This window comes from Callithrix jacchus, chromosome 7 (assembly GCF_049354715.1).
Source record: "Callithrix jacchus isolate 240 chromosome 7, calJac240_pri, whole genome shotgun sequence".
Classification (NCBI taxonomy): Eukaryota; Metazoa; Chordata; class Mammalia; order Primates; family Cebidae; genus Callithrix; species Callithrix jacchus.
Window position 1 is genome coordinate 8361797 of NC_133508.1, and position 14344 is coordinate 8376140.

Here is a 14344-nt window from a genome sequence, read left to right on the forward strand (position 1 = left end):
TCCATTGTACAAATCCATCAATTTTATTGGAAAAACAAAATTCAAAGAGTAAGCCTTATCACTGTTGGTAGATCATAGGTCATACTATTATTTTGCTACCAATGGACAGCATTATTTCAAATCTGCAAAAAGGGAAAATATTATAAAACCCTTAAAAGGATCAGTATGTATTTATATTTCTGCCATATGGATATGTAAAGCTATATGGATTATCTAAGGCCCTGAAAGACAGAAATAAAATTATTTAAACATTGTTTATGTCCAATTTTCAGGATCTTAGACATAGGTACTATGAAGTGAGATTTAGAGACGAAGTAATTTGCCCAAGGAACTCAAGAGCCAGAATTGGAACCTAGGAAGTCTGACTGCTTTTAAAACGTAAACTCTTTAAACATTACTCTTTGTCTACGGGTTCTAGTCTAAAAGAATGTTAAAAGAACGTACATTCTCAAAGGAAATGATAGAAAATAATTAGGTAAATTAAAGTTGCAGTCAAAACAAATTTGGTATCAAAAAACTAGGCCAGAAAAGCAGGCCTTATTTTGAGCTCTCAACCATGTAGTATAACCTAGAGTTGTTTAGGAAGACCCCTGCCTGCTACCCAGAACTGCGAAGTGGGGAGAAAGAAGTTAAGAGGCCTGTCATGCAATAGGCAATATCTACATAGAAAACATATATTCCAGTGGATTCCAGATGTTTCTCCTCTTTCCCTCTAATTACCTCTCCCTTGCCATGTCCTATAGCAATTACTACACTTACATTATGATGGAAAAATGTTCTAACTCAGTGTGAAGAAATCTCAAGAACCAACAAATACTTAGCAGAGACAAAACCAGTTTTATAATATTTTATATAACGTGGTACAGATTTAAAACATTAAGCAACCCTGCCCGGCTTCTACACCCTGCTTCTATTCCCTGGCTCATCACTGAGTCTAGCACATTTCCTGCTTAGATGGTCGCCATTAGCAATGAGTGTGGCTGGAAATGAGCTCCAATCACGTGGGCCAGGCCTTGTAAACTGAGTAGTGTACACACCTGTGCTATTTTCACTTTAAACTCACAACCACAAATTTCAAGTGGGTCTTCAGTTCTGACCAGCACGGCTATTATTTCCCTAGTCATTCGCTTTTCTACTCTCTGAAATAACTATTTAAAATCTCTTCTTCTTCTTTAGTCTTCTAACACTCACTTTCCACGTCCACCTCACTTTCAGCTTATGACCCTATATCTAACATTATTCCATATATTTACACTGTCCAATCTACCAACCTATCATAAACCTTTTCTTTTCTCTTGTTTAATGGATAACCTGTATTACCTAAGGCCAAATTCTCGATTTGTACATTGGACTCCATCTTCTTTTCCTTACTTTTAAAAGCCAGAAAGAAAACACATTAACTCTAATAAAATAAGAATTAAACATTAAATGTAAATGGACTAAATGCTACAATTAAAGATATGATTGTCAGGAAAAAGATTCCTCTAGGTAAGACACATAGTTTGCATAATAAGGCTGTGTTGAGAAAAAGCAATTCTGTGATTGAGCTGTGAGACAAATTAGCTGCTTGTTTTCATAGAACACCGTTTTTATCTGAGTGAACAACAGATAAACTATCATTATTTGGACCTGGGTATTTTGCAGACATTTATTCTAAAACAAAGTGTTGCTGCTAATGATAACATTTAAGCTTTCAATTAGAATTTTTGGAAATTTGCATCCATCACTATGAGCATAAAAACTTCCCAATACCTAAAAGCTTTTGCATGAGATTGATGGTGATATTAATGATTGTGATTTTTTGAGAGTATATAAGAAAATGTGTCAACCTTTAGAAATCGGCATAACTCAGTCCTCCAATATTTCCCAAATGATAAATGCAGTCACAAAATCATGCATGAGTAAAAGATCCACTCAAAATTTAAAGAGATCAATAGATTTTAATGTAATAGAAAGTAAAAAGTTCACTGATACAGCTTCAGATACCAAATTGCAGCCAACATTTAAGAAATTACCACTTGTTGTCTGGGCATGGTGGCACACACCTGTAAGTCCAAGCACTTTGGGAGGCAAAGGCAGGCAGATCGCTTGGGCTCAGGAGTTTGAGATTAGCCTGGGCAGGCAGATCGCTTGGGCTCAGGAGTTTGAGATTAGCCTGGGCAGGCAGATCGCTTGGGCTCAGGAGTTTGAGATTAGCCTGGGCAGGCAGATCCCTTGGGCTCAGGAGTTTGAGATTAGCCTGGGCAGGCAGATCGCTTGGGCTCAGGAGTTTGAGATTAGCCTAGGCAGCATAGTGAAACCCCAGCTCTACAAAAAACACACAAAAAATTAGCCAGGCATGGTAATGTACACCTTTAATCCCAGCTATTCGGGAGGCTGAGGTGGGAGGATAGCTTGAGCCCAGGAGGTTGGAGGCTACAGTGAACTGAGATGGTGCCACTGCACTCCAGCCTGGGTGACAGAGTGAGACCTTATCTCCAAAAAAAAAAAAAAGTTCTGATGTAGTATCAAAGAATATCCACAATTATCTGAAAAGACTATTAAAAGTACTCATTCCTTTTTGAACTAAAACTTTATGTTAAGTGCAGATTTTCTCTCTATATGGTGTAACCAAAACAACACACTGCAACAGATTAAATGCAGTTGCATTTAATAACTAAGAATCCAGTTATCTTTTATTAAGCCAGATATTGGGTCATTGTGAAATCTGTAAAACAACTCCATTCTTGTAATTTTTTTTTGTTTTGTGAAATAATGTGTCAAAGTATATAGCTTATGTTCCTATGTAATGAGTCTCAAATTGAGAAAATTAAATATTTAAAAATGTATCAGTTTAATTCTGATAGAATAGAATCTACATAAATAAACGCTCATTGTGATGTCCAATATTTTTAAGGGTATAAAAGGTCCAGAGGTCCAAAACACAGAACTGCTGCCCCAGAGAAACTTGCACAGGTGCATAGAGATGTAGCAACAAACCACCTAAAATCTCAAATACATCTTATACAACGTATCAAATAAATTCCACCTGAATTATAAAGGTTTTAAATTATTAAGATGTTTCACTGTGCAGAAAACCATAATGTATTTAACTTCCTCCTGTTTTTTCTAACCTTTCTACTACACAAGTGTGCTAGGGTATACTTTCTTGTACATACATCCATGCATGCTTGTTCAATTACTGTAAGGTAAATTTCTGGGGATAGAACTGCTTGGCTTAAATATTTACATTAAAATTTTGTTTTATTTGCCACATTTCCCTTTCCTCTCTCCTGCAGTACCAGAAAGAGAGAGAGAAAAGAGGTGGGAAAAAAATCAAAGAAACAATGCCTCAGCTTCTTAAATTTATTGAAAAACAACCACCTACACATTTGGAAAAGCTCAATAAACTTCAAGTAAGATAAACACAAAGACATCCACAGACAGACACATAATAGTAAAAATGATAAAAGTTAAAAACAGAAAATCTGAAAAGCAGCAAGAGAAAAAGGACTTATTTACAAGGAACCCCAATCAGATTAATAGCTGACTTCTTAACAGAAATAATGGAAGCAAGAAGCAGTGAGATAACATATTCAAAGTGCTCCAAGAAAAAGAAAGTTTCAGCAAGAATCCTATGCTATCAAAATTATCTTTCAGGAATGAAGGAGAAACAAAGACATTCCCATATTAAAACAACAACAACAACAAAATGAATTTGTTGCTAGCAGACATGCCTTACAAGAAACACTACAAGAAGAATTTCAGGCTGAAAGTAAATGACCCAGACAGTAATTCGAGTTCATACACAAAACCAAAAGCCCTAGTAAAAGCAGTTTCAATGATTTAAAAAAAAAAAATTAGTAAAGGAATTTAAATGCTATAAAGTAGAAAATTCTCACTTAATGCAAAAGTAAGCAATTAAGGAGGAATAGAGAAACAAAAGACTTATATAACACAACAAAATGGCAGACATAAATCCAACTCTATCAATAAATAATGTTAAATGTAATTGGAGTAAACAACCCAATCAAAAGAAAGAGATGGCCAGACAGGATCAAAACCAATCAACCAACCAAGAAACACCTATGTGCTGTCCACAGGAGACACACTTTCGTTTCGCAGATATAACCAGCTTGCAAATAAAGGGATAAAAATACATCATGCAAATGGCAAGCCACAAGAAAGCTGGAGTAGCTACACTAACATCAAACAAAATAGCCCTTAAAAGAAAAACATGTTACCAAAGAGGGACATTTTATAATGATCAAAGGGTTGATCCATCAGGAAGATATATAATAATTACAAACATGTGCATCTAAAAACAGTACAATCTAAATAAATGTAAAAGGATAGAAATAATACATGATACAAAGTATATTCTCTAACCACAATATAATGAAATTAGAAAAAAAAATCTGTGAATGCCTGTAATCCTAGCACTTTGGGAGGCTCAGGTGAGTGGATCACCTGAGGTCAGGAGTTCAAAACCAGCCTGGCCAACATGGTGAAACCCCACCTTTGTTAAAAAAAAAAAAAAAAAAAAAAAAAGAAGAAAGTCACAATTATCTGGAAATTAAATAACACATTCCTAAATAATTAATGGCTCAAAGAAATCAAAGAGAAATCAGAAAATAATTTGAGATTAATGATAGTGAAGACACAATATATCAATATGAGATGCAGCTAATGCAATGCTTAAAGGGAAATTTATAGCTGTATCCCTTTATTAAGAAAAAGATCTCAAATCAGTAACTTAATCTATAATCACGACACTGGAAACAAAAAGGGCCAACTAAACCTAAAGCAAGCAGACTAATCTCAGCAGATTATTCAGATTACTAAGCAGGAAAAAGGAAACAATAAGGATTAAATTGAAAATAAAATAAAGAATAGAAGAACGGAGAAAATCAATGAAGCCAAAATCAGATTCTTTGGAAAGATCAAGGTTGACAAGCCTTTAGCTAGACTGACTATTAGAAAAAGACCCTAGAAGGCAGACACACAGGCGGCTGGATGTCGAGATGTATGTACCGATATAGGAGCACACCAGCATGCGGGCAGGCCATGGAGCTGCAGAACGATGGCCAGGGAGGTTGGAGGAGAATCAGGCAACCTGACTCCAAGAGGAAAACCAACTTGCTTTTGGCTCCCCGATCTGCTGAGAGCTACACTTCGACTTCATCAAATCTTGCACTCACTCTCCAAGCCCATGTGTGATCTAATTATTTCAGTATATCAAGGCAAGAACCCCAGGATATAGAAAGCCCTCTGTCCTTGCAATGAGGCCGGGGTCTAATTGAGCTGATGAACACAAGCCACCTATAGATGGCTAAACTAAGAGTACCCTGTAACAAACGCCCACTGGGGCTTCAGCTGTAAACATTCACCCCCAGACACCCCCATGGGGTTGGAGTCCTACTGCCTGCTTGTATATTTGTTCCCCTAGAGGTTTGAACAGCAGGGCACTGAAGCAGCGAGCATACCCCCAGTGCATGCCCTGCAAGGGGGACAAGGGAACTTTTCCCATTTCAAAAGAAATTAATTCCATTTACAACAGCATCAAAAAGAACAAAATAGGAATACATTTAGCAAAATGTGCAAAACTATACCCTGAAAATTACAAAACACTGTTGAAAATAATTAAAGATCTAAATAATTGGAAAAACATCCTTTGTCCATGGATGAGACTACTTAACCCTGTGTAGAGGGGAATACATTTGAAAATGATCTACAAGATGTAATGCAATCCCTATTAGAATCCCATTGGATTCTTTTGTAAAAACTGTTAAGCTGATTCTAAAATTCACATAGAATTGCAGGAGACCCAGGATAGCCACAACAATCTTGAGAAAAAAAGAACAAAGTAGGAGGACTCATATTTCCCAATTTCAAAACTTATTATACAAAGCAACAGTAATCGATACAGTATGGTAATGGCACAGGGGTATCACAGTGAAACTTCTCTTCACCAATCCCACTGCCAGCTATCAGATTTGAACAGTCATTTTTTCATTTAGACTACTGCAGACTGATTTCCTACCAATTCACCTTCTAAACTTGAAAATTTTTATTTGGTATACACAGCTGGATCCACAAATCTCCTGAAATTTGTATGTATATGAGCATGTTTTTGGGGAACAGTTTTCGTAAAATATGAATGGTGAGATGACTCCAAAATGTTGCTTATTTTTCTCATGGAAGACAAACTGATCTTTTAAAATGCAAATACATCATGCCATTGGCTTGTTTAAAGCCTTTCAGTATTTCCGCATTACCGTGAAGATAAACCCCCAAACTCTGTGATGGCATACAAGGCCCCTTCCTGATGTGGCTTTCACCTCTTTAGCATAATCGCTCATGACTACCTCCTCCTTATCCCTATATTGGTCTCCCTCCTCTATACAACTAGTATTAATACAGTAATAAAACAGAATATACACCCAGAACTCATCAGACCCATTTGCTTCAGGGCCTTTCTACAAGCTGCTTCTCTGCCTGAAAATCACCCATTTACATCTGCTCTCTAAACTGGTCCTCAAACTCAGGGATTGCAATAGGAAATCATTTCCTGTTCTCTCCAGCCAGGATTAAGTGTTCTCTCTAATGTACCGCATTCTGTGTACACCACTACAATAACTCTTAAAACACGTTATAATAATTAACCTACTTATCTTTCTTCCCACTAGATTATAAATCTTAAATAGTAAGAACAGTATTTTCCATTTCCATATTCCTAGTGTCGGCACTCGCATTATTTCCTGAACAAATCGAACATTCTCTTCTCAACCTGTTGCAAAGCACTCTAAGTTCGATATTCTAACCACTCTTGGAAACCATCTACAATCAATACTCTCTTTTCATTACCAAATTTAATTTCAATTCCTCATCTAGCCTAATCCTCATTTTTACTTAATCCTTTTATTTGACCTATCAGGAACACCTGACACAGCTCCCCACGTCCTCTTTCTCGGAATCCTTTCTCCATTTGGCCTCCTGGATCCTATTCTCACTTGATTTCTTCCTCCTAACTCAACAGCTACCTCCAGCATTATTACCTCGGCTTTTAAACGCCGGGAGAGCCTCAGGGTTTGGTCCTCAAACCCTTCGTCCTTTATACTCACAGTCTAAGATGACCTTCGATTTCAAGTCTTTTGCTGACAATTCCCAGATGTATAACTGATTTACACAGGTGGGTTCGCTCTGCGAAATTTCACTGAGCCAAACACGAGTCATACAGTCTCACTTCAATGTGTACTTCCACAAAAGCAAAAAGAAAAAACACGAGGCTGGTTGTGACGAACTCTCCCATAGGCACCTCATGACCCATATTCCGAAGCCAACTCATCCCCTAGCCTTTCCTTTCTCAGGACATGGAGCCCATTCTCGTGATGCTCCCTGACAGTTTCGGTCTGAGCAAAGGTACCTGGGAACTCCAGCCTACAGCCAGTTGTGTGTGGAGAACAAAACCATTGTGGCGTTCCCCGTCTCCCCAGAGGAGCAGTCAGGAGGAGAGGAGACTCAAGGCAGTCCCTTTCCCACCGGGCAGGGAAATCGCAATTTGGGGTCTCAGGTCCCATCTCAGTCCAAGACCAGGCACACCGTCACTCAGGCCTGGGCCACCCTTCCCTCCAGCGGCCCAGGTACCCCGACACACACGCTGCATTCACCTCCCCATTTCCCCCCTCACCTTCCAGCGGCCCTCGCCTCCCCCTGCCCCTCACCACCCCCACACCCAACTCCCGGCCGGCCCTCACCTCGCCCCTGCCCTCGCCTCCCGTCCGGCCTTCCCCTCCCCCACACTCACCTCCCGTCCGGCTCCGGCCCGGAGGTGTCGGCTGAAGGCCCCGCCGCTCCCTCCGTGCTGAGCCCAGAGGCCCGGCGGCTTCGCCTCCGCGGCCGAGGCTGCTTCTGAGCCGCCAGCTCGGGCTCCATGGCACAGAGGAGGGGGGTGGGGCGGTGGCCGGGTGCCCGGGAGACCGGCAGGGACGGGCACGATGCCCGCCAGCCTCTGCCAGGCAGAAAGCGCCTGTCAGCGCACAGCCGCCGCCACCGCCGTCATCCGGGGATTTGAAAATGGCGGCTGCGCAGCGATCAGCCAATCAGTGAGCGCGCAGCGGTTCCTAGGAGACGTGAAGTCCCGCCCCTCCGCCGCTACCGGGATACACCTGCCACGAGAAAAATCTAGGAAAACTTACCCTTAACTCTTTACCGCATCCCTCAGTCCCCAAGGTCCGGTTCCTCCTTCATTGTCCATTAGGACTTTCACTACAGGCCAAGGCAAAGGGACTGGAAGCATTTTAAGTCACCAGTTCTTTCTCAGCATTTGGGGAGAAGGGAGATTGAAAGTAATGACCTGTAAACAAGGCTCGTTTATTGGCCATATACACACTAAATTATTGTGCACGTGGCCATATGAAATATATTTCCAATTACCAAAGATTATGCAGGTATGTTCCCCAGGGCTGTCTCTAGGAAACCAGCAAAATCTAACTATGAGCCCTCATGTCTTCCAATAAGGAAGACACAGTCTCTCCCTAGCAAAACAGAATGAAGTGACTTCATCCTCTGCTTGTAAAAAGTCATCAAAAGACACAACATAAAGGACTACCTCAAGTAAAAAAAAAATGGTTAAATCACACATTCTTTGATTTTAAATATTGCTTAATATGTGTCAAAGACTTTAAAAATAGCTTCTCCTTTGGCACTATAATTCCACTTCTAGAAATTTATACTAAAAATTAAAATTATATAAAGATGAAGCTATTAATGATGTTGTTTATAATATAAACATTTAAGACATCCTAAATAAACAATGATAGGGAAATTGCTAACTCAGCTTATCTACTGAGAAGAATATTTTCAGCCAACAAAAATGAAGTGTGAAGTGTGTAATAGAATGGTATACTGTAATTTGAAATAAAAACATGAAGCATAGAGGTATATTCAGTATATTCAAAGTTATAAATGACAAGAGATTATACAAAGGAAAAGTCAATGTATTAAAATGTCTCTAAATGGTTAGACTTTCGGTATTCAACATTTTTATTTTTTGCATTTAATTTTTTTTAATAAGGACATACTGAACTTGCAGTACCTTTTATAACATGAGGGGGAAATGTTTTAATTTTGAAATGAGTAAGAAATTAGGGAGTAAGATGACCTTAGTGAAGAACCACTTCTGTTCTACCTTCCCCATCCGTCTCCAAAAATTAAAGAAGAAAATATTGCTTTGTAGCAGTTAGAGTGTAAGAATACAGAAATGTTCTTAATATTTGGGGAGTCGGTCTCCACCCAGACAGAGCTTCATAGGATGCAGATATTTAGATTATGAGCAAAAATAAACCTGAAAGAGCAATTCCTCAAGGCAGATCCCAAGTGGCTAACTGGGCCTAAATTTTAAACAGGGCCAAGGGCTATCTGCTGACTAGAGGTCACACCTGCTCTCACTCACCCACAGGCCTTTGGGATTGTCACAGTTGACCCGAATTGAACAATCAGAGCTCATCTGAACTAACCAATCAGAACTCATCTGCTTTAACCAATCAGGGCTCAGCTGTATCACCCAATCTGAACTGAGCGAGTTTGACTCTTTCATCCTAAACACATCTCATTGGAAACCTGGGCAAGGACTTTTCTATAAAAGCCAAATCCTCCCCTTATTCTCTGGAATCACCTTGCTTTACCCCGAAGGCTGTGCTGTATCTCCCTGGTTTGCAAACTGTTCACTGGAATAAAGTCTCCTTTCTCCAAATTTCTTTTCAGAGAACTTTTGTTCACAAGATGGGACCATGTGACTCGCTGACATTTGGTCTTCTTACCCACAGAAACCGCAGTTTCACATTAATCTTTTCAACATACTTTAGTGAGATCTTCAGAATTCAGGGTCTGTGCTCAGCTTTGCAGGTCCTGAAGCTGGTTTTGATCGTGTAATCAGAGGTAGTCAGTTCTTTGGTAACTTGCAATAATTACTCACAAAGTGATAGATACTGCAGGGTATTGATGTGGGGATTCCAGTGGTGGGGGTGGCTACTTCTTTCCAGTGATTGGAAAGCAGAGCAACTGTTTCCAGTTTCATTCTTTGAGAACTTATGATTTTGTTAAATTATTAACAAGGATTTATTAAATTCCTGCTATAATATGCCAGGATCTGTGTTAGACATTAGGGAAATAAGGAATAGAAGACAAATTTTGATCAGAAAACTGCCGGGTACCATAGAAGAAGAACAAAGAGAAGTGACTGCTCTGAGGGTTGGTCATTGAAGACCTGGGAAAGGCTGGTGACATTGGCGATCCTACAAGATCAACTTTCTGGTGTCTGAATGCCACTGTCCCCATATTCTACATCTTACACTCTGTAGAAGAACAGTCCCAAAACCATGTTCTCTACTCAGCTCCACAGAAATCATCCTTCTCCCTTAAATATTCATCAGGACAGGGTTTGAGGAAATTGTTTCGATTTCACCTCTCACATATACATAAAATCAGACTCCAGATCTCCCTCTCTGAGAAGATTCCTATAACTTGACTGGAGCAAAGTGTTACTCAAACTTCTTCAACCATGGATTTGCAAAACAACTATTCTTTTGGAGAACTTCCTCAAAGATTATTTCTAAAACCTTCAGCCCTATGTGATGACACCAATCTTTTTGCAGGTTGATATTAAATATATTCAACAATCAATAAACTAATGTAAATTATTATGTAAATCAATAATTTAAAAATCTATTTTCTTTCATTGTCTAAGTAAATCTAACAATTTTTGCAAAACTGCTTACCAGGTTTTATATATATATATATACATACATACATATATATGAGTACAAAGTATTCATCAAAATATTCTATTAATTTCCAAATTATTTGCTGATTTTGATGTGATCTTTTGTTTGCCATTGCTATCACTAGGTAAATGATTTTCCTTTGGTCTGTAGGCTCCCATAGAAAAATGTAGTGAATTTGCAAATAATGACTTCCCATTAGAAAACTAGCCGCCTTGATGACTAGAGAATTTCTCTTTTGCTTTTTGGTCTGAATCTTCTCATAGCTTCTCATAAACTAATAGCAATTACATTCAGGAGAGTGAATGTACGTGTGTGTGCTTATACATATGTTTAGATAACGAATATTATAACAAAGTCTGAAATTTAAAAAAATGTATTTTATATATCTACCATTGGTTAATTTATAAAACTGTTAATTAGACTGTAATTTTTAATTGGGTCAAACATGCCAAATGAAAGGGAGCGGAGTTCAATAGTTAAGTATGTGGACTGCATGGTCATTCTGACAAGTGGAAGGGTACTTACAGGCACAATAGGGCAGAATATTTGAAATCAGGTTTGTCATCCCTTAAAATCTATCGCTGTGTGTATGTGCAGGGTGGGGAGAGGTCATTTCATTTGTTGCCTCTATCTGTCTATCTATCTATCTATCTATCTATCTGTCAATCAATCCAGCAATCGATATCTATGAATCATTTATTTACCATGTTGGTTTACTCTTAGGTATTCCAATGAGGAAAATTCCAAAATGTAGCTTTTGAGCTTAGAGATTAAATATGTGTGGCCAGAGAAGGTGCTATTAATCCAAAGTAGACTGTGATTCATTTTTCTTAATGCGTAGACTATCTTCCTAGAAACATTACAGGTCTAAAAAACTGACTTATATTAGCAGTGGGAGAGGCGAATAGAGGAGGAAGGAGAAAGGGGTTTCCATGCAATGGTCGGGGACAGAGAGGATGGCAGAGGACAGTGACTTGGCTGTGTGGTGAGGCTGCCAACAAAGAATTACCGAAGAGAATTTTGAAAATGTCAGAATGCCAGGATGTCAATCAGAATTATTGCTCAGAGTCGGATAATTTGTTTTTTAACTTTTTGTTTTTTCTTTGCTTAGAAGGTTTTGTCTCATTACTTAGACGGTGAATTGACTGGCTCACATTGAAAAGTACTTACAAAAGGAACTTCTTTATTTTTATTTTTATTTTTTTATTTTATTGTTTTTATTTTTATTTTTTGAGACAGAGTTTCGCTCTTGTTGCCCAGGCTGGAGTGCAATGGCGTGGCCTTGACTCACTGCAACCTCTGCCTCTCAGGTTCAGGTAATTCTGCTTTATCCTCCATAGTAGCTGAGATTATACGCATCCACTACCATGAATGGCTAATTTTTTTGTATTTTTAGTAGAGACGAAGTTTCACCATGTTGGTCAGGCTGGTCTTGAACTTCTGACCTCAGGTAATCCCCCCGCCTCAGCTTCCCAAAGTGCTGGGATTACAGGCATGAGCCACCGTGCCTGGCCAAGAAAGGAACATTGAACAAGGAAATCCTGAGTATAAGTACCACACTTTTGTCACTTGGACAGTTTTTCATTCTCAGGACCTAAGGTGGGCACCAAGTATGTCAGATGCAGTAGTGTGTGTGTGATTGATTTCAACAAGCAGGTTAGCGTGAGTGTGGGGCTGTAAGGTCTGGAAGCAGTAGGGCAGGCTGGCAGGCTGGAAACTCCTGGTAACAGCTAAAGCTGAAACTAAGGGTGCCATGAAATTTCTTCCTCAGTGAAATCTTCACCTTGCTCTTATTGTCTTTCAACTGATTGGATGAGGCCCACTCACTAACGTGACGTCCTTTACTTAAAGTCGAAGTCGACTGGAGATGTTCACCACACCTCCCTAAGGCCTGCGTAGCAACACCCAGGGTGTGTTAGATTCGGTAGCTGGGTGCTGCAGCTCAGCCAAGTTGACACAGAAAACTATCACCCACAAGACCTCTTCAGACTTGACATTCTAGTTATTATCACTTGAGGAAGCTTCTTCCTTAAACACTTAGTCTTTCAAAAAAAAAAATAAAATAAATTACTAAAAGGTAACATGTATTCTTAACATTATACTACAAAAGAGATTTTTCTAGTTTACTTTTAACTCCTGTGTAAATCTAAGTTAATTATAGCTCCAAGTAAGGTTGACAATTTTTAAAAGTCAATGAGAGATACTGAGTGCAGCAGTGGTCTAGAAATGATACTCAAATTACCTGATTTTTCCCTCATCTTGTTCCAAACTGAAAATAGCTGGGACCAATGAAAGAATATTTGATACAGCAACAACATAAATGTCATTCTGATTTTATAAAATGGAACTGGCTTATTTTTTCCTTTTATTATACGGAACTACCAGTATGCTAAACATTTAGCATCCTATCTATCAACAGAGGCAGATAGGATTGACTTTGTGGAGATCAAAATGAGAGAAAGTATAATTTATAAGTTCAGGAGAAAACAGCTGGAGAACACTATAAGGTGTTCTCAAAGTCATGAGGAAGAACTGGTAGAAACCAAGATTCTTGAGTAACAGACATTTTATTTTGATTACTGAGTAATAAAACTATTGCTGTGCTAAAATAACGTGTCATCAATTCAAAAGAAGATCAGGAAGAAAAGAGAAGTCAGAAAATGGAGACAAGTAGAAAGCACAAAATAAAATAGTACTCTACATCTAAACCCAACTATATTAGTTATTGTATTAAATGTAATGAACTAAATTCTCCCATTCAAATATAAAAATAGAAAAAGAATTCAATTACGTCATGCATACAAACAACACATCCCAAATATGAGAATATGGAAAGCTTTTGAATTTCTAAGAATGTAAGAAGATGGAAAAAACCATCATTCAAATGTGAACCAAAAAAACTCTATTAAAGTAGTAATATTAATATTTAATCATAAAAATTTCAAGGTAAACATTATTAACATAAAGAGGGTCATTTAAAAATAAAAAAATTTAAAGTTTTTGAAAATCTAATAATTTAAAATTTATATGCTCTTCATAACACAGCCTCAAAATATATAAAGCAAAAATTGACAGAAAAAGAAATAATGGTCAAATTCAAATTATAATGAAAAGTTTTAACACATCTTTTGAAATAATTGATACTCAAATTTGGACTACATAATATAGCTGTTTGACTTAATAGAGTGATTGAATGATCAATGTATCTAAAACATTGCATCCAACAAATGCAGCATGTGCATTGTTTTCAACACAGAACATTTTCCAAAATTGACCGTGTAGTAGAATATAAAGGAAGTTTTAGCAAGTATATAAAAAGGAAAATCAGTTAAGATGTGTTATCTGATCCTAGTGCAATTAATAAAAAATAACATAGGTATATATTATGTATGAGAAAAGTTCAAAAGAAAATAATAATAAAAACATAGAAAATTCCCCTATGTTTGGATGTGGCGGTAGCTGAGGGCATGAATAGGGGCATAAAGAAGTAAAAAGGACACGTCTTGGTTTACTCCATGTATTCAGGGATTGTTTAAACTTGTTTGAGAAGATATTTGCGTAGTACTCATGCAATAGAAAAA

The 14344-nt window shown here is 38.1% G+C and overlaps 1 protein-coding gene across 1 annotated transcript in view; it reads right to left on the reverse strand.

Moving 5' to 3' along the window:
* The window catches only part of NET1 (neuroepithelial cell transforming 1), a 43502-nt gene extending 35451 nt beyond the window's left edge, over nt 1-8051 (reverse strand). The window contains exon 1 of the mRNA XM_002750012.6: nt 7787-8051. Coding sequence (XP_002750058.1) covers nt 7787-7914 — 128 coding nt within the window. The 5' untranslated portion in view covers nt 7915-8051. The remainder of the gene's footprint in view (nt 1-7786) is intronic.
* Between the last annotated feature and the right edge of the window lie 6293 nt (nt 8052-14344).